This window comes from Echeneis naucrates, chromosome 7 (genome assembly GCF_900963305.1).
Source record: "Echeneis naucrates chromosome 7, fEcheNa1.1, whole genome shotgun sequence".
Classification (NCBI taxonomy): Eukaryota; Metazoa; Chordata; class Actinopteri; order Carangiformes; family Echeneidae; genus Echeneis; species Echeneis naucrates.
Genome location: NC_042517.1, coordinates 12,334,656 through 12,359,644, shown reverse-complemented (window position 1 = coordinate 12,359,644; position 24,989 = coordinate 12,334,656). Strand labels below are relative to the sequence as shown.

Here is a 24,989-nt window from a genome sequence, read left to right as displayed (position 1 = left end):
GATCCCGGACCGGAAGACTCAACTTTAAAAGTGACAGCAGCTGCAGGGGACACGATGAGTATTAGACAATAATGGTTATGTAACTCATCACTTAGTCAAAAACCTCAGATCTATGTCCTCTCAGACAAAGCTGTTTCTCCTTGATCCCCTTCCGTCTGTATCTTTACAAACTGTGACCTTATCAACCCAGTAAGAACTTTTCATACTCTTATTTTGAAAAAAAAAAAAAAAAGTCTAACAGTCACACATTATTTTGTAGAACATCAGAAAAGAGCAACAAGTTCATGCCTAAGGTCACATCTTCAAATGGATCCCTATGTCCACAAGAGTCCCAAAATTATTACAATTACAAGAATAAAGCACACACAGATAAAAAGATAAATCTGCACGTTTGAGAAACCAGTTTTGGAAGAAGTTGTTTTTCTTCCAGACAACCAACCATCTGATGAGTTATTGATATCTTGGGCACACATTCACAAGACCTTCTCTAAGAACCATCATAGAGATGTAATTTTTCAATTAGAGCTGAAATAAATGTTGATTGACAGGAAAAAAAAAAAAGAAAATAAAAATTAAATGCCATTGCAGAGGAGCATTAAACAGGACTAACAAAACAAAACCTGGCCTCTTCCCACATCTCAAAAAAGAAACCTGACCAAAAACAAATCATACTGTCACATTTCAAGACCAGAAACTAAATTTTTGATTTATTTTATCCATTATTTCACCTTGAAACACATGGATGGAGTCTCGAAGCAGAAATTGCACTGAAAATGAGGTGACAGGAATCCAACCTGACAGCAATAGCGGAAAGAAACAATGACGCTGGAAAGCCAAATCAAAATAATTTATTTTTGGTGACATGTCATACAGTTCTAGGATTGTGTCTCGAACACTTGGTTGATCCATTACTATATTTCCTTTTGCCACCCCAACCCAAATTAACAGAAAATAATCCAAACATGGAGGGGGGAAGCAATTCCTGTAGGTATTTGCAAGCCTGTCAACATTAACCATACGCTTCTAATATGATTTCACCTTACTGATGCGTAAGATTTCTTTTTAAAAACAAGTTAGTGCATTTATTTAATTATACTAAATCACTAGCTGCTCATACTCAAAGAAAAAGAATTAACAGCCCCAGTGATTGGTTACTCGTTTACTGCATTACTAAACCCAAAGTCAATGCATCAAGTATTTTCTCTCAGCTGACATCTCAAACAGTATATAAATGTCATGCGTGATTTTATTTTGCCAATGCGATTTCACACAACTTTGGGGAAACCAGCCTACCAAGATTGGGAGAAAAGCGTTGCGCATCAGAATTAAAATAAATAAATTTAAAAAGCAATACATACAGTGAGTCAAACTTCAAATTCTAAGTCAATATGTTTGTTTTTAAAATAAAAAAGAAAATTAAAAAACAAGGGAAAAAAAAACAAAAAACAACAAAAAACAGCAAACTCACCCTAAAAGCACAAAACGATCTGGATACCTTTTGTCAAAGCCTTCCTCTGTATATTCAAAACTAGAACAATTACATTCTCCCACACACATTTCTAGTGAATGGTTATTACAATATAGCATAGGCAACTACACTGCTACAGCTTCTTCAAAATCCAGTTTCACTGGGCCAAAAGTTTCCCCAAAACTACCTTATGTAGCAGACCTTGTCAATAAAAACCAAAACTTTATTCTAGCACACTATGATCATAGGCAGCTGGCACATAACACGTGAAAAATGTTCCAATTATTTTTATACCCATGACTTGGCTGCCAAATATTATGTAGCTATCAACCTTAACAGCACTATTTTTGACACTATGCCATTGTTAAGAACAATTCACAGATATAAGCTTAACCTGGATATCCTGTGATGATGTAGAAAAGCCAAAACTCACCTATATCATCAGGCGCACCGAACAGTCAAATCTTAGCATTAACCACTTAGTTTTTTTTTTCCTCATGAAATATATCACCTTACCAGCCCCCCCTCCCAAAAAAAAAAACAAACAAAAAAAAAAAAAAAACAACCCCCCCCCCCCCCCAAAAAAAAAAAACAAAAAAACAAAAACAAAAACATGTAAACAGAGACCTGATTATCAACATGAATAATCTGAATCCATCGGAGTGGGTTGTTCCAAAAAAATGTCAAAGACATAGCAAAGATAGAACTTAACATGAAAAACTTTGGACCAGGCTAGCAGATTCACCGTGGCTAACAGGCCAGCGAATACCCCAAAGTGGATCTCGGCTTCAAACAAAACCACACATCTGACTGCGGCGTACATCAACAGCTTCTGATATCTCACTGCTACAGTTGTAGCATATCATGAACCAGAATCAAAATACCACCATAGAACACATTTCATTAATATACATTAGAAGAGCACACTGTCCAGTATCAGGACAATGAATTTTAATCTCTGATGTAAAAATCAAAAATCATCAATTTCATTATATCAGTGCAACAGCAAACTGTAGCACTTCAATCATTCTGTTTAACAATCAATGCATACACAGACATCAGTCAACCCTTCAATCATACTTTCAACCCTAAGCACACGGAAAAACAAACAAACTGATGTCTCATTGTGTGTTAGTGATATCTTTCTATATGTACATGACAAATATGCATTTTCTTTTCTTCTTAGTGCATATTGTTCTTGCAGACCAACATCTATTCTTTAAAATGGAGGGCGGGGGAAAAAAGGGGGGGAGGTAGAGGGCCATTTATGTGGCCCAGCATCCCACCTCTCCCGAGCAGAGCATGAATGAGATGACCTCCAGATAAATCGCACTTAAATTCTGTTAAGCATAATGCTGGAGGCCAGAACAAGACTTATGTTTCCTTTTCATATCACTCGTCAAAGTTCTTCAGGTGTCATTTTGCCCATTAGTCCTGGATGTCCCAGTTGTATTGTCATTTTAAAAGCCTTTCGTTGGACAACTTCCAGGGGGAAGGTGGCTACCATAATATTGTTGCTTTTATGTTATTCATTTTTATATAATTATATATATCCATGTATATGTTCAAACATCTTTTTTCTATTCATGTCAAGTTTTTTACTTTGGCGATACTGGTGGGATATTCTGCTCTTTGCCAGTGTGCCTATAGCCTCCCTGGGGGGAGCTGCGTCGGGCTGGAGGTGGGCGTCTCTGGTCCCGGAACTTGAGGCCCCCAGTGCCTCTGGGGCCATTGCTGCGATAGTAGCCTTGAGAGTCACGTTCACGTGGTGGCCGGCTCTCCTTGCATTCCCATCCCCCCTCCCTGTCGTGGCCTTTCTCATGCTTGTCTCCAGGACCACTGCTGGAGCCAGTCTCCTCTGCCTTGTTTACACGCAACTCACGCAAAGGCTGGCCCGGCACGGCACCGGAGGCAGCTGGAGCAGGGGCCACAGGAGGGGGATCCTTGGGTGGTCGTTGGCACACCTCTGCGTAGCTGAGCTTACGTGGCTCCTGAACCAAACCAGGAAGAAGAGTACAATTTAAAAAGATGCAGTACATAATCTCATTTATTATTCACTTCCATGGTTGTTAAGCCCTTAGATCTCATATTCTTGATGCTCATTGCAAAGGCAGAGGGGACAGACAGAGAGAGGGACAGCCAGTCAATCCACTACCTTACTGCCCTCTATACACAAAAGACCTATTCATTAGGAGCCCTAAAAGCAGTTTTTGCAAATAATTAGAATTACCTGTGCAGGGGTAGGAATAGTGGCTGTAACAGGGGCTGGCATGCTGGGCATTGCTGGCGTGGATGCAGCAGAGGGCTGAGGCCTGGAGCTGGGCACAGGCTGTGTGGAAGGGGAGGCATTGACAGTAGTCTGAACAGATGCACATGGGGTCGCTTTTGGAGCTGGGATCTCTGCCCGTTCAACCCTCTTCTCCTGACGAGTGGCGCTGTCATAACAGATTCAAGTATACTGGTTATTATTCTAAGTCTATTAGGGTCCTTCATATCCTGAGTTAAAATGGTCAGAATGAGAAAGTCCTACCTGGGGTTCGAGGGTCCTAGTGGTTGTGCAGAAGGCTTTGCTGCTACCAGGGCAGGACTGGACACAGCCACAGCCTCCTCTGTAACTGAGGCTTGGCCTGAACCTTGACTCACAGTGGCTTCTTTATTGGCCTGTTCTGTCTAAAATAACAAGTTATTATCCATTTACATTAGTTACATTTCCTTTATCCATTGCAACATTCCCTACAGATTTAACTTACTGTCTCATTTTCTTACCTTGTCTCTGTACAAACCGCGTACAACGTCTGACATTCGGTTTTCGAGCACTGGCTCTCCCTGTGTACTGACCACACAGCCTGGCAGAGGTGGGAAATTGGTGGCAGCCAAGTCAAACTTGGGTGGAGAAACCTTGACCTCTGCTAGTGGTACAGGCCTCTGAACAAGGAAATTGGAAATGGAGCCAACAATCACAAAATGGTTCATGCTTTAAATACAAGTAGAATTTCTGATAAAATGAAATTGCCATTTACTGCAATTCGTTCATCTTCTCGCCTCCTCCGTGTTCCTCTGTAGGCTGTGCTCCGTCTGAAATGCAATTGAATTTTCCATCAATAGTGACTCCGTATTAGCCAAACGGCATTTCCTATGAGCGGCAGCCAGTCAGGCAGAAATCAGGCAGCAATTAAGAGACAAAAACAGGCTAACCGTCCACGTCCTGATATGACACTGTCGTCGCTTGGTTCCAAAGAGGAGGAAGAAGAAGACAGATGTGAAAACGCCATGCTCATGTCAGAGATGGTCTGGACTGTGTTGCTGGTGGCGGCAGCCACAGGAGCAGGAGGCTGTGAGCTGCGCAGTCCAGTCAGACTCTCCAAGGCAACAGGAGTTAGGGACCCTGGGGTGACCTCACTTGTCCTCACCTGCGGCTTCACATGGTTTCTGTTGAAGAGGGGGTACCGGTGACAGTGAACAATAAATATTTAGGAATTAAAAAAACATAACACATAGAAGCGACCAGTGTTTCCTGTACAGCCTTTTGCATGTGACGTTCATTTTAGCCTCTGGAACTTCAAAATAGACTTCAGGGGGTGCTTCTCTAGACCAGGGTTAGGGTGGCTTTCACACATTTTCTAAAAATGTATGTACTTTCATCAACTACTTATCAGTTATTCACTCATTTATTATTAAATCACCTCAGACTCGATGGATTCAAATGTATGATCATTCTGGAGGATGTATTCTGCCCTCATTGATATAAATGGGTGCAGGCGAAATAAAAAGACCAACTTTGCTGAACAATATCAAAATGAAATGTATAAGTTGAAACGTGACAATTTATCAAAGCATTGCGTGTCAATTGGCCTAGTGTACTTCAATTTCTGGGTTGAAGTACACTGAGTACATTTTAACTTATGTTACTATCAAGTAGTAATGCATTTACAGGCATAAACAATACAGAAAGACATAAAGTTTAAATTAACTTCCCCAAAGCTTTTCAATTTTAGAGAAATATATATTAACGTATTAAAGCTAAAAGTGTTCAACAGCTATGACAATTCTGTAAATACAATTTAATGGGTTGTGTTTGCATAGGGAATCTTTAGCTCTTTGGGATGACACGGCTAAGTGAGTTTAAAGGAAACACTGGTGGCACAAATCGAAAATTGACAGTTTGCAGGGGGCATGAGACAGCATGCTATGTCCTCAGGGTAAATGTGTAGACATGCAGTGGTCTTGAACTACATCAGTACTCACGATTGGTTGAGACAGTGGAAATAAACATTTTCAGCATTGTACGTTTGATAATCTGCAACCAATCATAAATGAAATCCTTTGGTAGGGTTCATGTAAGATCCAGACCAGTGTCTCTATGCGCCATAACTAAAACTGAGGCAGATATTGTTTGTTAAAAACACGCCACTGTCATTGACATGGGCTGATATTCTCGTGAGTGTTTGACCCTCAGATCTCATAATCTGAACGCTCATTGGGATGGGAGTCAAGCACCTGACTTTAGAGAGGGAAGGGGGGAGAGAGAGAGAAAGAGAGAGAGGAAGAAATAGGAAAAGATGAAAAAGAGAAAGGCAGAAACAAAGCCAGTTACTCCACTCCCTGGTTTCCCTCTATGCGCATCATGATCTCATCACTGGGTCTGACTTGGAGTGAAGGAGATGATTTTTCACAAGATTTAAGGCTTGACACAGACCCAGCTTTAAAATGTCAGCGATTCTTTGTTAAGGTGTATAACACATGAAGTTTGGTTATACAATCAGCAACAAGAAAAGCAGCAGTAAAACAAGGTGAAATACTGATGGTTAGTTGTGATGGACAGAAATTGGCACAATTAATAATGGAAACAAAGTGGACATTTTGAAGCCAATGTGATGGTTATTGGAGTAAGCCAACTGGTCAGAATCAGACAGCCAGTGCTGTCATTTAATAGGCAACCTTCTTTATCAATTGACATGACAAATCCAGCATGTCCATTACCTGGCAACATTTAACAGAGTGATGAAAAGGATTATGGCTATTAAAGGCCAATTGACAGATGGCATGGGCACCATTATGGATTTAGTAATTTGCTGCTGCAGTATGGTAAGAGATGAGGAGAGCAATGAAGCTTGTTGTACAGTACAATAGTAGTACCTGAAGGCATTTATTACATTCTTTCTTGAATAGAGGGGGACACTGTGGGGACAGTAAGAAGAAAGGGACAGCGAGTGAAGAACAGTTCCCTGGTGGAGTTATAAAAAGTTATTACAGATGATCTGATGTTCAGTGTTTAAGTTCATGCAAACAATGACAAGTGGTAAAAAGGCCTCTGAATGTCTGCACCAACCAGTGAAGGTGGAGTTTACGTTGACATCTATCCAGATTCATAAAACATAAGACTTTGAAGGAATTCAATAAAAGGTATGTGGTGTTAAAAGTAACACATAAGGCCATAATCAAAAATGTGGTTTTTGAATTCACTGTGATCTATTCGAAGAAATTTCCTCAAGGCGTTACAGAGTTATCTCATCCATGTGACAGAGACAACCAGAGGACACAATGTGTTCAGAGCTTTCACCAGTACAAATTAATAAAAAGAAGTTCTTACCGATTTCTGTTGAACTGGCGGGTGATGTTAAGAGAACTGGAGCCAGTTTTGTAGTGACCAGCTGAACCAAATCCATTCACAAAGCTGCTGTTGGGGAATGGAGCCTGCACAGAGACAAAAGTCAGTATTAATAAATGTGCAATAATCAGACGCCACTGCAAAACCTGGGCATAAAAATTAAGTATGAAAGAGGAAAGGCCAGCAACACTTGTGTCCTTCCGAACTCAAGAGCTTTTTAATGCACAAAGAACTCAATCAGCAGTCTTCGTCAGTGTGTAGGGTTCGGATTAGCCTACACACTGACGAAGACTGCTGTCGAAACCGGTCTGTGATTGAGTTCCTTGTGCATTAAAAAGCTCTTTTGAGTTCCCAAGGACACGAGTGCTGCTGGCCTTTCCGCTTTCTTTATTAAGTTTTCCCCTGCACCTCTGAATTGTTTGTTATATATTTTTTGGAGAGTGTGTGTTTTGCTTTAGCTGTTAGCATAAAAATGAAGTACTCTCTGCTCGTGAAGCTCATCTGGTTCAGAAAAATACTGAATATTGTGTTTTACTCATTATGTAAAATATTGGATGGTTATGTGACTACTGACAATTCAAAATCCAATGAAGAGAAGGACTCATCTGAATTCATTCAATGCACATCCCTAGAAACTACGAAAAGGCAACAATGACTAACAAGTGATTTTGCAGGTGTTTTATTTTGTTTTTTGCTGGTGCTTTTAAGATCAGTTTCTTGCGTCTGATTCATGTACTGACTATGTAAAGACTGCTATAGCAATTAATTTACATGGGCTGATATTCTTGTGAGTTGATTCTTTGACCCTCAGATCTCATAATCTGAACGCTCATTGGGATGGGAGTGAAGCATCTGACTTTAGAAAAGGAAGGAAAGAGAGATAAATGAAAGAGAAGGGAGAAGATGAAGAAGAAAAAGGCAGAAACAAAGCCACCCCTCTCCCTGGTTTCCCTCTATGCGCATCAATCTCTCATCACCGGGTCTGACTTGGGATTTGTGAACTACTATATAGATAATTCTTTGTGAAGCTGGTCTGGCTTCAAAATACCAAAATACCAGCTCTTATGTTTTTCAACTGGATTCCGGAGTACCTTTTTGTAACTATCAAGTACAGTGCGTCTCACCAGAGGAGTTTCAAAATACGGTGTGGGCGAAGGCGTCCAGGTGGGAGGTACGATGCCATAGACTGGGTACTGCTGCTGGGGGTAGATATGCTGCATGTAGAGTGGAGAGCTGTACTGGGACTGGCTCTGGGACTGCTGAGTGTACAAGCTGCTATCCATGCTACGGTAGCCATTCTTTGCAAAGAATGTGTTGATGGCCTTTATCCTGGCCTGTCAGTTGCAAAGAAGAAAGGAGGGGAATTACATTATGAATTAACTCAACAAATGGGTCTTATCAAACTTACAAGGGAGTTTTAATTTGACTCACCATGATGGGTTTTCCCTGAAATGTTTTAACTTCCTCTCTCAAATACTTGTATGCCTAGAAGAGCACAGGAGAAAAATCATAAGGCAATTTATTGTGCAATAGAGACAGAGCGCTACGCGTCATACTTCAAAAGCCACGACCACTGGATGGGAAAACAATCCTCGGAACAATTCAAAAAACACTGCCCAGTAGTTAGCTTAAAACATTACTTCAACATGTCAGATGATTATTTTAACACGCTAGCTGTACCAGAGGAAAATAAAGTACAATGAAAAAGTCACATATGTGGGCCTTTCTCATTGTGCCTTCTGTTTGCCTTCATTTTCATAGAGAAATGATCCCACTGAATGGCCGGAGGTTACATACATTAATATTTACAACTGCCTGATCGAGTCACCCGCTAAGATCATCATTCAACCTAATACAGATAAAACCAAGTCTTGCATAAGTTAGGCTACATCCACAATACTACATTATTTTAAAATAGCTTTTTATAACCCGTTTCCAATCTGCCCCACTTTATGGGGTTAAAACATAATTTGGTAGTGGATGTACGTTACCCTTGGTTAGCTTCAGTTCCTACAGTTAGCCTTGCCAATTCAGCAGCCGTAACTTAAGAGTTAAGAATAATTAATGTGCTCTATATCTCTATTTCAACTTAACACTTAATGTGAGAAAAAGGAAAATTGAACAGACAGTACCTGCTGAGCATCTGTGTCTGATTGGAATGTGATGTACCAGTTGTTGTTGTGCGCAAACTCAACACTTATCACCTTTGGACAGTTGTCATTCTTGAACAGTGACTCCACCTCCTGTGAGTTAGACAACCAAGACTTATGTGTAACTTCTCTTACACATAAAATCAGTACATTATTCCAAATGCACTCAGTCATCATTGCCAAGCTGTCTTTACCTCAACAGGGGTGGTTTCAGGGACCTCCCTCAGGATGATAATGCACCGCTTGTGATTAGGACGCACTTTCTCCCCCTTCTCGTCCACCTGTACCATCGGAGAGGCTGAGGGGAAATTCATGGAATTTAAAACGTGCAGCACAAATGTAGCCAACTGAATTTAACATGAACAGCAATCTTGAACGTACATCTCAACACATCCAGGATGAGGTCCATGTCAGTGGTGAGGACTTTTATGCCTTCCATGCTGGCTATAGTCCAAATGGGGACAAACTGGTCACTGTCCATCTGAGACATCAGATATAAATCCTTAGAGAGGTTCTCCCTAAAAACAAAACCAAAAATTAATTAGATTTGCCCTGACCAGGAAAATAAAGAGTTTGCTTTTTAAATTCTGCTGTGTCAAGATGCTTTGAGCACTTTTTCTTACCTAGAGAAATAAAACTCCAGTTCTTTCTTCAGAGACTCTCTGAGGTTCTCAGAAGAAATAGGCTGTTCCTCAGCTTTAGAATCTCCTGAGAACCAAATGCAAAAATCAGAGGATGGCCTTCATTATTTTCAGTGCAAGAGACAAGAGTGAAAGACAGAGGGCTAAATGGGCAGGAAAGGTCCAATAAAGGAAGCAATAGAGTTACATTTTGGTTAATGTAGGAAACAGTATTTCTGGAGTTTTTTTCTGCTTTTACGTAAACTGTCTTTTGTGGTGAGTAATTTATACCAACGTCAGAGATGAAATACAAATAACACATCAACGAGGTATGGCCAAACAAAATTTGTAAAACTGAAACTAAACCATGTGACATGCAGAGCCAGCTGTCTGTAGTTTAATTTTAACCCAAGACTGATATCACCTGCACAGATTTGTAAAAAGACACTGTCATGTACAGTTTATTGTATAACAGTAAACCATAAAAGTTACTGAATCAGTGTGTTTTAGGTTTTCTTTTGAGTTTAAACTTCTTCTTTTAAGATGATTAAAAACGTATTGAAAAACCAAATAATGCTGACTTTCAGCCACAGCTGCTGTTGGGAGAGGCCTGCAGATGATGCGATGTGGCTGACCTGACGTCCCTGTGGTGGACTCAACGGGGGAAAAGCCCAACTCTGGAGGGTCCATTCCATTTACTGCTATCTCAGCTGTTGCTGTGGAGCTGCTGTCATCCAGGGCTGTGAATCCCACGGTGTACTGCTTGCACCCAGCAGACGAAGGCTCAGAATAACCTGCACACAAGGTAAAGAGTTCCATTCAGAAGCAAGAGCAGACAGCTCTTTTGTTGAGGTCTGAGTCACCTTGCTTGTTTTTGGTCATTACATACACTTCCAAAGCTCTCAGCCAGTGAATAAATTAAGATATGTCTGCAGGTGTTGAAAGGAAAACCATACAAAGCAAAAATTGCAAATTTTAATAAAAATTCACCGTAAAGGCAGAAATAGCTGTCACAACAGGTGTCACATACATTTACATGAATTTGCATGGATGTGACGCTTTTCTCACACTTCAATGCTCTGAAAAGTTACATGAAAGCAGTTGTTGCTTTTCTATTGGACACTAAATTGTGCTCATGGAAGTGTATCTCACCTTCACTCATGTCTGAGGGGGCCCAATGAGGGCTGTTAGTGACTGTTTCGCTGGGGGCCACAGGCATCTCCTGCCACACCTTGGCATTTGGGTTCAAACCAGCGCCCTTAGAGGTGACCTTCAGGGGAGAAACAGTACTATCAGGAGAGTGCAATGTATACCAACACCAATAGCACTATCACGTTCATTATTTTAACAAACAACAATGCAACATGAAGGTGCAATTTAACCTTAGAGTTGCTTCATCATCTCTGCCTTTCATCTGACTAATTCATGGTCTGTTGTTGGAGTGAATGAAGAATTAAAAAAAAAAAAGTTTGAGCATTTAAAGCACATTTGTTTATAACCAAAAAGATTTTAAACACAATACAGTACAAATAGTACCAATAACCCAACACAGTAAACAGACTTTATTAGTATTGTTTGAGATTCAGTGACTTTAGGAAAACTGTGACCATCAAGGTGAAAACTTGAGGTCAACACAATGACCTCATGACCTTACAACAATGAACAAGAGTACAGCAGGTAGATTCACTCCTTACGAAATTAGAATAATAACCATTCAACTCTTGATATTGCTGCACATTGTCAACAATATCTAAAGCAAAATGATCTCCTACAAGTAGAGAGGGTTTGTCTGGGACTGAGGTCAAATTTTTCATTAGTTAACATTTTATCTGTTCCACATATATGATGACATGTCTTCTAATTGCAAAAGCAGCAACGTACAGAAAGGAACGAGGAATGAACCTGCGGTCACCAACAGGGACCTTTGGGAGGCTGAGATCATTCACCACTATAGCTGCTAGTTTCCCTTATGGCATTCACCTTATAATGAGGAGGGCAGGGGCACTGAATGAATCACCTGGTGTCATTTTAGGGTGGTGTGAACATCTATGCACCTCTGGGCTTTCAAGGCTTATAATTGGAAACCACAGAAGTACAGTGAGATGTGGCTCCTTAATTCCTTGTTTACAAAAGAGGCTTTCATTCTGTTAAATTCATGGAGGAGAATGATTGTGGAGGTTTTGTTTTTGTAACCAAAATGTATGTAATAAACATACATAGACTAAACACAGTAATAAACATAGACTTAATCTGCTGGGACTATTTTCTGTTGCTTTTACCCAGATAATGTGTTCAGTATGATTAGGCTGAGTTGGTGTATGAAGGGGGCTGTGGACTGGGAGGAGAAACCCTGACCCTGCAAACATCTGTGTCCAGGAATAGATCGGGTACAGCTCATATAAAGTCTCAGGCCATCTAACTGTGGATTGAGCTTTCATCCAGAGATGTCACTCTGAATTTACCAGCTCCTTCTTTGACATTGTCACCCTCCACCTGCCGAATGAACCACTCGATTTTTTTTTTAACAAAAGCCTGGGCCTGACAAGAACAGCTGCCAGTCACAGGGCGCCTGAACGCTTCTCCCTTCTCCCGATTGGACAGCGGACAGTGTTTAGGCCTCAACATCCCTCAAAAAAACGTTAATGTGTCGTTCAACTTGACACATGGTTTTACAATGCATGGTTGTGTGTTACAGGCCGGGTCGGGCCATGAAAGTCAGCTGACTGCGCAGCGCAGCGCAGGCCAGGTATTTGCAACGCATGTCACTGCGTTAGCGGTTTTAGCTAGCGACGCGATTAGCTAACAGATAACAGTGAATGAACCTTTATCCTTCGGCCAGCAGTTGAAGCATCAATCACGTAGAAAAATAACAAAGTGAAGGGAAAAAAACCCCAACTCAGTCAGTATTTATGCACGCCAAACAACACAGTCCTTCTAAAGCTCAACCATAACTTCACTTATAAGCTAATGATTACTCAGCAAACTACTTAATGAGGTTGCTGACTGCAGCAGCTAAGCTAGCGTTAGCAGTGAGTGGAGGAGCTGCAGAGATCAGTTCACCTGCAACTTGAGCTGCCCCATGTTCGTATTTCTGTCTAATAACCTCACGATTGGACGCCATCGACAGCGGCCGCAAAGTCAAAGCCAAGTCGGACCCTAGTGTCTCAGATTGTGTCTTGTTTGGGTTACATTTAACCACAGTTTGATTAAAAAAAATTGCTCCTCTCAGTGGTGGTGGTGAGGGGGGGGGGGGCGTCCTGTGCTAACAGGTTTCCACCGAGAATCAGCCGATTAGCCGGTTAGCTGTGGAGCTAACGAAGGCCTCACTCACCATGCCGCCTGACCCTCCCTCACTCCTAAGCGGAGCCTCGTCCTTCCCACCGGTCTTCGGTCCCGGATCAGCCTCCTCCTGCAGCAGCGGCGGCTCCCCGCTCTGGTCTGAACTCATCAGCCGCTCCTGACTCACTTCCACCCCGTCGCGTTCTCCCGGCCCCCGCCTGCCACCACCTCCTCCTCTCTGGGAAACACCGGCTGTGTTCAGCAGTCAGTCGGGTCTTCTCCTGTCGGACCGGATCGAGCCAGCAGCGCAATCAAACTGGCTACTAGCTAGCTAACCGGCTAGCAGGTGCGCTTCCAGGCGGCGGCTAGCGGGCTAGCGTGCTATGAATCAACGAGCAGGCTAAAGGCAGCTAGCTCAATGAATCAAACCTGCAGGCAGAGACACTAATGGTACAAGCGAGGCCAAACCATGACTCTTCTTACAGCACGGTCCCCGCTGGCGTTTCACCGAATATCACAGCACACGTCGGGGTCGTGAGGCGCATTCCTAACCGGGCGACCGGAGCGGACACTGGGGACACGCACCTCTCCTCAGCGCAGGCTACAGTCCACCGACGTCCCGGCTGCCACCGCGAGGTCTCGGTGACCTTTGCACAAGCCGTTTCCTTTTCCTTTTCCGGTACCGCACTGTAGTTTTTCTGCGGGATTTTAGTTGTGCACTGTAGTTGGATTGCAGCAAGTATCTAGATGTCTTTTTTTAATCTTGATGCAGACCATTTCTTGTTTGGAGTGAGAAAGATCCGCTCATCTGTTTTACTCTACCATCATATCAATAAACGTGATCCCAGATTAGTACACATTGTTGGTGTCAGATCTCTGTGGAGGTCAACAAATATTTTGCTGGACTTCTTGTGTTTTTTGTGTAATTTAGATTCTGATTGTTAAATGAATTTGGGGTTTATCACCCTGATGATACTAATAATGAGTGAAATAAACAACTAAAAGAGCAAAAACTCTTTGCCACTGTGCTAATGACGATGAGCCATATTCAGTGACGTCAGGCAATTTAATGATCTTTTTGGTGTCATCAAGAGAAAGGAGAGTGATGAAATTACTTTTTCTGATGTGATTGACAAGAGCTGATAAGCCCTTGAAAAGACTTCAATTCAAATTTACCCCAAAACTTTGGTCAAAGGTTGATCACACATGTAAATATCTATGTCTTACTGGAGTATCAGCATTGCAGATAAACTGGCTCTACAGTTTAGCAGTAATATCCATTCCTTTCATCATTCACATTCCACATGTAACATAATTCACCAATAATGCAACATATTTTTAAAATATATATTTAATCTGTTTAATCATATATATTTTTTATTTATTTATTTTTTTTACAAAGTTGAACTCCACTGAAGGTTTTTGAGAGTTTGAAGTACAACAACAAACAACAAAAAAAGAAAATTAAAAGTAGAAGCAAACATCCAGGATGAAAAAGAGTGGAACAGTAGCTCCTACATTGAGACTCATGGATGGGTAGTGAGAGAAAAATTTCAGTGGATCAGTGGGCCATTTCGCTGCTCCTTCCCTGTGCCTTTTGAGAGCGGACGGATTTTACTTCGTAAGAGGAGTCCTCTTCTTGATCACATGCTCCATATCTGCGTGTTCAGATGTGTCTAGTTTGATGTTGTACTTGGCCAGGATCTTCATGATGGGCCTAATCTTCAGCCACCACTGTGTCTTTGGGATGCGGTGCCTAGAGTAGATGGGATGATCACTCATTGTCACTCTCCATATTACACTGTGTAACGTCTTGTGCAGTATGTCAGAAGGAAAATGTTTATCTTACTCAAAATCTGTTTCTCCATTCAGTTCAGCAAGTGGCTGAAAGGTGAGCGACCGCTTCTTCATGCCCAGCACACATGCAGAGTCTTGTGTGTTAGCAAAAATACGACCTAAAAGACACAGGAGGTGAAATAGTAAAATTAAAACAGCATAAAGTCAGCTCCTATCAGACACTCAACTTATTGAAGTAGTAGTAGCACTACCAGAATGTAAAATCAGTATATATATTAGAGGAGGGTGTATTTCAAGATTCAAGACCTTTATTTGTACCCATGGGGCAGTTGATTCAGCAATTGTCTGCAATTATTTATTATAATTATTGATTTTATGTTAACATACCATGCCTGTAGCACTCCTTGAGTTTATCAGTCAGCCAAAGAACAGACTTGGTGCCCATTTTTGTGCCAAAGTTTCTGTCAAAAGGCGTTGGAGTGCCACCCTGTAGATGACACACATATGTATCCACACTTGTGTTTGTGAAGTAGAAAACAGGAGAACATAAGTTACTTTTGAAATGGCTTGTCATCTACGCATCACCACGTAAACAGACCTGCTGCATGTGTCCCAGAACGTTTTTACGACAGTCAAAGACACCTTTGCCCTCCTCTGAGTACAGGTTGAAGATGAAGTCAGTGGTGTAGTTAGCATTACAGTTTTCATTCCTATTGTAGAATCAATGGTGACAGATTAATTTACATATGTGGGATGATATGAACCCATAGTACATCTAGCAACACATAGTTGTTTTTCCCAGTAGACAATTTCACACTTTTTATTGTTAATCACTGCCAAAGACCTTACACAAAACCTAAAAAATTTATTATTTCAAAGCTCGATTTGGAAAACAGAACAGTCTCTTTACTTGGCCTGTTCCACTCGTGTTCCATTCTATCTTTCTGTGATATCTTTGTTGGAGAAAACATTCAAAAACAAAATCTACAAAACCCACCTGAGAATCAAACCTCTCTTCACTGTTGTCTTCATCTTCTGCAGGAGATGTTGTACATTCACCTGTAGACCAAATCCACACATCAAACTCACTTCTCAGGTCAAATAAACTTTTTACAACTAAAACATGGTGAATGGGAAGCAAAAATCCAAAAATTCCCACACACTGGACACAAGTGCTTTCCGTTCCCATTCTAGAGTTTTTCATTTTATGCATCCATCACTTAGACTTTAAAGTTTTCAAGTTCAATCAATCAATTACAGCATATAAGCTGCATGACTGTCGCACCTCTAGGTCTTTGATGTTGAATTTGTCCTCATAGATGTAGGCAGCGTCAGCCCCGGCAGCAAGACCAGCCATGGTGGCAAGGTATCCGCAGTATCCACCCATAGTCTCAACGATGAACACACGGCGCTTGGTCCCTGCTGCAGACTGTTTGATCCTGTCGCAGGTCTGCAGGGAATATCCCAGAAAAGCGTTTAGCTCTTGGTTTTTGTATATATGTGTGTCTGTGTGTATTTGCTGTTATGGCACTAACTGAAGTGATGGTGTTGAGGGCTGTGTCAGCTCCGATGCTAAAGTCGGAGCCTGGGACGTTGTTGGAGACAGTGGCGGGGATCACCACCATGGGAATGCACATCTCCTCATATTTTTCTCTGGCCTGAACCAACTGCAGGCCTCCCACATAGGCCTGTAACACCAGGGAACAGGAATCAGATTCATTTGTCTGTCTACTTCCAAGCTCTCATTTTAACAACAAAATTCTAATTGAAGGAAATGTTCATCCAACATCATCCAAGGACTTCTGCTTTAAAAACAAACAAAGGGATGTTTTTACCTCAAATCCGCCAATGATCACCAAAGCGTGGATGTTGAACTTCGCAATGTTCTGGCTGATTTCCTCCAGAATTTCAGCTGGCAGAGTTCTTCATGAAACAGAAGATTTCACAGGTTTGTGGTCTTCTAATACATACAACTTTACAATGCTGTTCATTGATGCTGACCAGTAAGGGATATCAGCTAGTGTTTTACCTCTTGGTGCCCAACATTGAGCCTCCCTTTCCAGTCCAGCCACTAACTGCTGTCCAGTTGATGGGCTCAACCTGCAGTGAAGAGAGTATAAAAAAAAAAACAACAACTTACAATTACCATTAATTCTAGTAGATTTAATATCTTGGCTCTTTTCAACTCATTTTAAAAATGCCCTCAAAAGAGGGAATCTGCAGTCACCTGTCCGTGGGCCAGACCGTCGAAGCCATCATGGACAGCCAACATAGTGTGACCCTGGATGAGTCCCATCCTGACTGCAGCACGGACTGCAGCGTTCATACCAGCACAGGGAGCGCCAATGTTCAAGATGGCCATATTGATGTTACTCTGGCAGTCAAACAGAGAGATTGTTGAAGAGCACGTTGTTGGAAACGACATTGAAATAAAATACAACTAAAGAATTTGCTTTAGAAATTTTATGTAGAGAGTGGATGGGTCTCACCTTGACATCTGGGGGGTTGATGTGAGCCAGCAGTTTGTATGTGTTCCAGTTGTTCTCAAAACTCCTGCAGATCATAAATATAGCCTGAGTGCCGTTTGTTCTAAGCTGTATCACCAGTAACATCAATTTGAAGCAGCCTTCTAGCAAACGGTCAAGTGAAGCAACAATGTCCATTGTGTGGGGTAGGACTGAAGCCTTTAGATGTTATTTTATACTCAAACATGATAAAATCATGTTTGAGTATAAATCTATCGAATCTATCATTTTTCTTATATTGGCACTACCCAAGCTCTATTTTTGCCTTTTGTTGCATCCAAAAACAGATTCAGGTGATTCAGTCCAACTGTTCATTTGTATTGTACTCTGCTAAACTTAGGATGAAAATACACACTTTCCCCTCAGCTTTATGGCTTCATCATATTTGCCCTCAGCCATCGCTGCAGTCACATCTTTGGTCTGTAAAGGACAAAGAGTAAGAGGAAGAAAGATGGAGAAATTTTTTGCTGTAATGCTATTTATGATAAAACACTACACAGAAAGCCAGCTCTTAGCATTGAGTTGAAAACATTTTGACGTACCACTTGTACACACTCCATGAGTGGCAGTCTGACTGCCTGGTTTCCAGAGAGGCTGACCACACAGGCAGGAGTATCAGGTGTGGCCTCCAGTAGGGCCATCACGGCCTCCACACCCATCCTGCTGCCCTAGATAAGACATACATCAGATGATCAGGTGCATGTCTGTGTGTGCGTGTGTCAGGCAGCATTAGAAATGTTGCTTTTCTTTACAGTGCCAATACACACCAGAATTCTGTCGAAGGCGGAGGGTGTGCCACCTCTTTGCACGTGTCCAAGAATAGTGGTACGAGTATCAAAGCCCAGCCTGTCAGTCACCAGCTTAAACCAAAAAATAAAGAAATCTGTCAGTATGCGAAATAATCTGAAGCGCTTAGGTATTGTTTCTCACCAATTTCTCAAAAAAGGACTTGCCTTTTTAATATCTTCAGATGAAATTGGTTTTCCTGCTCTGGACATCGCACCCTCAGCTACAATGATCACATTCAGACGGGAACCACGGGCTCTTTGCTACAATAATAATCAAAAGGGAAAAAAAAAAAACAATTGTGGCTTTTGGCTGACATGTAAAGACGTGTTAGTGTGTAGATGAAGGAACATACATCTGCCAGCCTCCTACACAAATGTTCCTCCCAGCCATCATCTGGTGGCATCTCTGGGATGAACACCCAGTCGGCACCACAGGCCAGAGCCGTCACCAGAGCCAGGTACCTGCAGCCAAGATAGACCCATGAACCAGTTGTATCTGTCGAAAAGTCAGACTTCGACTACAAGCCTCTGTAAACAGATACAGTTTCAACTTTAAACATTTTTAGAAAACTTTCAAATATCATGATGATTTGATTCCTAATGATTTCCTTCTTCTCTGTTAACAGTCTGTAGTTAACAAAGCTGATTTAACTCCTTATCACATGCCAACCAACAAGCTTATGGTGCTAGAAAGTCTCCTGTACGTCTCTTTCTGAGGAGGTGTTTTCATTTCTCCCCATTGGTCACCTGTGCTCTGGCTCTGATTACCAGATTTTCCTCATTAAATGTCAATGGTGTCAGAATCTCTCTGCTATACTCTGCTCTCATGCTCAACAATCTGTGTCTCTTTGTACCAATCCTGGCTCCTACACCTGCCTTACTCATGCACAAAAATACAACAAGTCCATACTGGTCTCCTGAGGACAAGGACACGTCTTCTTAAGTAGTTGTCCTAGTATGGCATTTGGCCCCAGTCCCACTACTGTGGCAGTAACAACACATGTGATAAAGCTTTCACTAAATTCAACCACACTCAGGTGACCCCTCAGGTGGAGCACCATTGATCTGTCTCATTACCTCCATTATTACTTATTTTAATGGTTGGGTATAGTTTTTAAGCAGTTCTCAAATTTCCTCTCACAGAGAAGACTCCTTGATCCAAAGCAGTCGGGCTTTTAGAGCAGCCACTCCTCTGAAACATCTCTGCAGTTTCTGACAGAAGCCCTGAGGGCAACTGGAGATGCAGCTCAGTCCTGTTTCTCATCTTACAAGACCTTTGATACAGTTACTACATACAACTGCTTTCTGCTTTCTGCTTTCTTTACCTTCCAAAATAAGAAAGCACTTCCTTGGTTTGAAACATATCTCAATGGACGCTACTTCAGTGTTTCATGTGGATAAATGTCCAAATAACATTTTTTACCTACAGATGTGCCTTCTTTTTTACAACATGCACCTCCTCCTGGGGCCCAATTATCAGCTGACATTGCCTCTGATATCACCTCTAAGCAGATCACATGCAACTAAACCCCTCATTCACCCTGATGACTGCAGGGTCCAGGTTAGATCTTGGCTTGTCTCGCTGACATATGCACATGGATGAAAATGACCTTTAACTGAACTTCACTAAGACTGAACACATTCCAGCCGATCAGTCTTTTAGTATCAATTTCAAATGTGCTTTCAATCTCCTACACCAATCATGGTTGAGCCAGGGTGCCATGTTGGATGATCATCTATCCTTCTCTGATCATGCAGTATCCATCTTCTGGTTGTGTTGCTTACCTCTATTCAACATCAGAAAACTTCATGAACAGTTAAACCCTTCAAGATGATCCAGAATGCAGCAGCTTGTCTGCTGTTCAGCCAGCCCATCAGGAAAAATGTCTCCTCGTTGTTCAATGATTTACATAGACTGCTAAGAACTACCCAGATTAAATTCAGGACACTACTGTGGGCCAGCAGATGGACCTCTGATTCTCTACCATCCAAGGGACGTGGTCTGGTACATGTCAGCAGAAAAGGCAGCTACAGTTCAGACTTTTCTAGTTTGAGGTTCCCCAATATGGGGATCAAAACCTCTTTGTCATCAAAAATCTCTTGGAGACTCAAGAGCACCACCTCTAACACCCTGACATGTCTAACTCCTTTATACCATCTCCTGGCAAATATTGGCCTGGGTCTTCTAATGTACATCATCTTAATGTTGTGTTTAATACGTCTGATATTGTTTTGTTTGTCTCTTTATTATTTTTAATATTGAATATAATATTTTATTCATTATTGATATAGATTGTGTGAATAGCTGCAAATAAAGTGAACAGCTCAGTAGTGTAATGACACCGTAAACTAGTTGTGTGTTAAGGTTTAGACACATCAATGTTTCAGCAGGCTACACATCACACATCGGTTACTGACCCACAATGTCTGCCCATCACTTCCAGGATGAACGTCCTCTGGTGGCTGCGTAGGAAAATATTTTACATGTAAGAAATTGTCGGCAAAAATATAGATTTATCTTTAAGAGCAAAATTTTGATAATACAAATCTGTCAAACTTTACATATACAAGAACTACACATTAATAAATTCAGAAGCAAGACAAATTCAAAACAGTAATGAGACTGTATCTTGACTGAAGGATCCTGGTCTGATGATGATTTGTACCAGTTAATTCAATGTTGTACTTGTCCTCTGTCCTTTTCTGTGGGAATTCTCACCTCTGTGCTGTCGTGGTGATGGCATCCACCACCTCAATGATGCGGTGCAGGGCTGAGTCGGTGCCAATGGTCATGTCCGTGCCACAGAAGTCGTTGTCTATGGAGCCGACCATGCCAACAATGTTCAGGTGGGAAGATTTCTTGGCTTCTTCCTGTGTAATCTTACCTACAGAACATTCAAAGTAGATTTAGATGGTTTTAATGGTAATGGAAAGAAAAACACTGCGTGACCTCTACAGTTAGTTTTATAGTTGTGCAGTCCATGTTATTGTTTATTAAGACCTGTACTGACAGGAATTATTCCATGGGTCAAAATGAGCCATGAGCATCCATTGACCCAGAGTACAAAGTAATTTGGTTTTACAGAAATATATTTAATAATAATTGTTATATATATTTTTTTGAAACAGGGACAGTCAGAGTCAAGAGTCACAGACTTTTTTTTTTTTTTTGGTGTTGTCAAGATTACCAACCAGACTTCTCTGGGGATTCAGCATCATGTGCAAGTTTTACAGACATTGCTGTTACTGTTATTTGCACTTTTATACTCATGATGTAGAAACCAAACACGAAGCTACATTTCCGTTAGGACTCAAAACCGCTATTTTCACAGTTTTTTCTCTTTACCAGCTCGGACCAGGTCCGCCAGCAGTCCGCTCCACTCTGTCCTGAACTGATTGGCTCCAGTCAGACTGCCATCACCTCCAATCACACACAGGTTGGTGATACCCAGCTTGACTAGGTTGCAGGCAGCCTTCATACGTCCCTCTCTGACTCTGAAGTCCTGGCACCGAGCACTGCCAATAACGGTACCTCCCTGCCATGTGAGGAGAAGAAGCTGTTACTCATGCAAAAGCATTACCTGGCTCCGAAGGAAGAAACATGTAATAATTACAGAAATTCAACCCCACAATGGTTTCCAAAGAAGTGATCTAATATTGACCTTTTAGATATTAATAGCTACAGAAAAACTGACATCATTGAAGTTTATAAAATCAACGCTGGTGAGATTAATCCCAGATTAAAGAGATGACAATATTTTTGTGTGTGTGTGAGTCACAAGCTTTAACAGCAATGTGCTTCCTCGTGATAAAAGCAGCTCCCTGGGTGAAGTGATGGTGAAACACAAGATCTCATTAATGTTAAAAACTTACTCCTTTAAAAAAAAAAAACAACTCTATATGAATGGTTAAACACCAGCTAAGTGAAAAAAAAAAAAACGCATTCTTTTGTTTTGCTAATAATTTGGGTTAACTGATTCTTTAATGACCCAATGACCCGATTAGAGCTTCGTTTAGTGTATCATCATCTCCATATGAAAATCTGTGACTAATGTGTTAAGGTTTCATTGTGTTGATGTCCATTAGTCCACTTGGCTGCAGATGACTCACCAGCTGAAGCATCATGGACACGCTCTCCCACGTGGCGGGACGAATGTTTTCCCCTCCATCCACGAGGCCCTGGTAGCCCTACAGCGGACAGCAACATAGTGTAGATCCAGATACAGAGAAAAAATACATAACTTTTATCAGGTTCAAACTCGCGGATGAAGATTCTCTGCAGAGCTTTTACCTCGTGGACAAAGTAGACTTTGGCTCCGGTGTAAAGACCAACTCTGACTGTGGCTCTAACAGCCGCATTCATACCTGAAACACACAAATAACATGATCTGTGACGACTGACAGCTTCATCTACAAGTATAGACCATAAGACGATAAACTTATGATGCTATATAATTGACCTTGTGGAGGGTTAGGGTTAGTTAATTAGCAGCCAATGGTACACATCTAGTGAAGCTCTGATATCATCACCACCTTTAAACTTGGGACTTCTTACACCTTAAGCTTTAAGTGACCTGAACATTGGCATCAGATGAGACAGAAATACCCATTGGGAAATGGTGGCAGCTGAGGCTACGGGACTGTATGTCTTGTGTACTGTCTTGCCCTTGGCTGGCTGGTACACCAAAGGCCACGGAGTACATTTGTGTTGTAGCTGGTTGGCAGATCTCACAGCTCTTGTTTCACCAAAAGCAGCTGTGGATCGTGGGTGTTTCTCACCTCCATACCACATAAAGGTCACAGCCACTAAACTTAGCCCCAAAAGTGAAATAATGGAATGCAAAAGGGGGCGGGGGCAAATAAAGCCAACACAAAGACTTGGAGTCATGTTCAGAGGGAGTGATTCAACAGGAATAAGAAATACTGGAGTTGAGTTTTCTCCAAGCTAATGGTCTGTTATCAGTGAACAAACAGATTGAATGCCCTTATCTGAAATAACTCTTAGGTAACCCTTGATTCAAAAAGAATCTTAATTAAATCTCCTCTGCAATTTCAGCCAACTTCATAGAAGCGAAAGTTAATGGGCTTTGTTTTTTGTAATGCTGATCACTGCTCATGACTTCAAGTAGGATTTACAGTCCAACGCCTTTCATCACCTTCTGACAGCTGGCCTTCAACTTGCTACGCTTACATCAAAGGACAAATGTTTCATGCGCTTACTTAGGATGTCATGCAGTCAGAGCAATCACACGATACGTTACTGGTTTGACATTAATGTTTAGTGTTTCTGCAATAGGCTGAATTCAGTGTGTTGCAATAGATGTCCACCAGCTGTGCCTCCTTCGCTGAGACGCATTAAGCATTTTAATATTTCAAAAATGAATTAAAATTGTAAATAAAATGGCTGAGCTTGATTCTCTGCTTACCTTGGGCGTCTCCTCCTGATGTCAGCACAGCGATGGAACGTCCGATCCCCATCTTGGTGGGGTCGGTGGGTGGATGGTTGGACATGTTGGTGGAGGAGTCAGGCAGATAGGTGGGCACAATGAAGGGACAGGAGAAGGAGAAGGAGAAGGAGGTCTAGGAGGCATGAGGTAAGGCGTCTGCTTTATAGACTACTGTTCCTAACCCTAGACCAAGCCCAACCCCCCCCACTGGCACAGTCCACCACTAACTCGGCTATACTAAATATACATCAGGTCTGTGACCACCTGCACTGGACATTTGGAGGCACTGAAACACAATGCACATGGCTCAAATGAGACAGGAAAGACTTGAATCCACTTTGGATGAGACATTTTCCTACAATACTTTCCAAGGAAACAATTTGATAGAAAAATTCAATGTTTTTATTTTTATTCATTGTGTCATTTCTGCACATGAAATGAAAAAGAATGAAAGTCAGCACTAATAACAGCCCAGCTTGATGTGAATCTTTTCAATTGATTGCAAACTGAATACAGGTTTGGCAGTTTGCTGCAAAACAAGCTTATCAAATGAATCCCTGTGCGCTCAGGAATTTGTTATTTTTGCTGTTTAATTGCTCAAACAGAAACTGTCAAAGACACCTCAGGAGCTGGGTGTTTGCAGGACACACAGCTCCTATGTGCAGTGTGTGTAATGCGTTGACTTTATCTGGCTCAGAGAAAATCTGGAGAATGTGAGATAATCACTTTCAAATTGTAGAGCTTTATTTTCTCTTAATGCTGAGGAGTTGATGTGTTGAAAAAAACGAACAAACAAAAAATAAAAACCAAGCCAAACTAAAGCAAACCAATGTTCTTTGTAGCTCTGCCCACGGTGCCAAAAACCATTCAAAGAATGTCAGTGTTTTACTTCATGTTGAGCTCATTACTTGTAAAGTTGGTTTTCGTAGATTTTCTTTCCTGTGTGTATGCAGTCTAATTAACAGTGAGAGAACTTTGGGGAAAGTTGTCAGGGTGTTACTTCATCACAGAAAAACTGAAATACTGCAAGTTTTCAACTATCCATATATTTTTGAATATGAATTTCTCTTTATCAGTGGAAATTAAAAACCCTCATTACAATTATAATCTGGTTCGTAATAGAAGCAAAGCCTAATTTCTGCCTTACTGTTTAACTTTTCAGCACTACAACTGATTTTCACTCCTGAAACATCTGAATCTCCAAAAAACACTGGATCCTTTCCAATAATAAAACAAACACAGCCCTCTCTGCCTGGTAAACATTAGAATGATTGTTCACACTTCAGGGTCACCATGTTCTAATTTTT

At 41.4% G+C, this 24,989-nt stretch overlaps 2 protein-coding genes across 9 annotated transcripts; both read right to left on the bottom strand.

The window, feature by feature from the left end:
- Window positions 1-2,054: 2,054 nt before the first annotated feature.
- larp4aa (La ribonucleoprotein 4Aa) lies at window positions 2,055-13,726 on the bottom strand. Of its 3 annotated transcripts, none has more exons than XM_029506546.1 (17): window positions 13,178-13,726; window positions 10,999-11,116; window positions 10,428-10,640; window positions 9,850-9,934; window positions 9,608-9,744; window positions 9,421-9,524; window positions 9,209-9,319; window positions 8,508-8,561; window positions 8,201-8,410; window positions 7,059-7,162; window positions 6,605-6,646; window positions 4,664-4,897; window positions 4,489-4,543; window positions 4,235-4,393; window positions 3,999-4,138; window positions 3,699-3,903; window positions 2,055-3,459 (listed from the first exon to the last, which is right to left on the bottom strand). In XM_029506546.1, the coding sequence occupies exons 1-17, from the start codon at window positions 13,292-13,294 to the stop codon at window positions 3,067-3,069; spliced, it is 2,481 nt and encodes an 826-aa protein (XP_029362406.1). In that variant the 5' UTR covers window positions 13,295-13,726; the 3' UTR covers window positions 2,055-3,066. The 3 variants fall into 3 exon arrangements, with proteins under 3 accessions (XP_029362406.1, XP_029362408.1, XP_029362407.1); XM_029506548.1 differs by having other exon boundaries at window positions 10,482-10,640; XM_029506547.1 differs by lacking the exon at window positions 6,605-6,646.
- Window positions 13,727-14,368: 642 nt separating this feature from the next.
- On the bottom strand, window positions 14,369-23,870 carry pfkma (phosphofructokinase, muscle a). Of its 6 annotated transcripts, none has more exons than XM_029505612.1 (22): window positions 23,662-23,870; window positions 22,527-22,600; window positions 22,346-22,423; window positions 21,582-21,771; window positions 20,955-21,120; window positions 20,654-20,698; window positions 18,589-18,697; window positions 18,401-18,496; window positions 18,215-18,307; window positions 17,990-18,115; window positions 17,803-17,867; window positions 17,412-17,475; window positions 17,150-17,302; window positions 16,952-17,022; window positions 16,758-16,845; window positions 16,458-16,610; window positions 16,208-16,372; window positions 15,920-15,981; window positions 15,521-15,632; window positions 15,310-15,409; window positions 14,975-15,080; window positions 14,370-14,881 (listed from the first exon to the last, which is right to left on the bottom strand). In XM_029505612.1, the coding sequence occupies exons 1-22, from the start codon at window positions 23,744-23,746 to the stop codon at window positions 14,740-14,742; spliced, it is 2,343 nt and encodes a 780-aa protein (XP_029361472.1). In that variant the 5' UTR covers window positions 23,747-23,870; the 3' UTR covers window positions 14,370-14,739. The 6 variants fall into 6 exon arrangements, with proteins under 6 accessions (XP_029361476.1, XP_029361475.1, XP_029361472.1 ...); XM_029505614.1 differs by having other exon boundaries at window positions 14,371-14,881; window positions 17,150-17,296; window positions 17,418-17,475; XM_029505613.1 differs by having other exon boundaries at window positions 14,426-14,881; window positions 16,952-17,016; window positions 17,144-17,296.
- Window positions 23,871-24,989: the final 1,119 nt, after the last annotated feature.

What these genes read in the sequence shown, in the direction of transcription:
- larp4aa (XM_029506546.1), bottom strand. Translation starts at nt 13,294, where the DNA reads ATGAGTTCAGACCAGAGCGGGGAGCCGCCGCTGCTGCAGGAGGAGGCT. An exon ending in CGTATTTTGAAACTCCTCTG is followed by an intron (nt 7,163 to 8,200) that starts GTGAGACGCACT and finishes GTCTCTGTGCAG; the next exon opens with GCTCCATTCCCCAACAGCAG. An exon ending in CGCCAGTTCAACAGAAATCG is followed by an intron (nt 6,647 to 7,058) that starts GTAAGAACTTCT and finishes CTGTCCCCACAG; the next exon opens with TGTCCCCCTCTATTCAAGAA.
- pfkma (XM_029505612.1), bottom strand. Translation starts at nt 23,746, where the DNA reads ATGTCCAACCATCCACCCACCGACCCCACCAAGATGGGGATCGGACGT. An exon ending in ATCACCACGACAGCACAGAG is followed by an intron (nt 20,699 to 20,954) that starts GTGAGAATTCCC and finishes TTTCCTACGCAG; the next exon opens with CCACCAGAGGACGTTCATCC. An exon ending in TGTGTAGGAGGCTGGCAGAT is followed by an intron (nt 18,497 to 18,588) that starts GTATGTTCCTTC and finishes TTATTATTGTAG; the next exon opens with CAAAGAGCCCGTGGTTCCCG.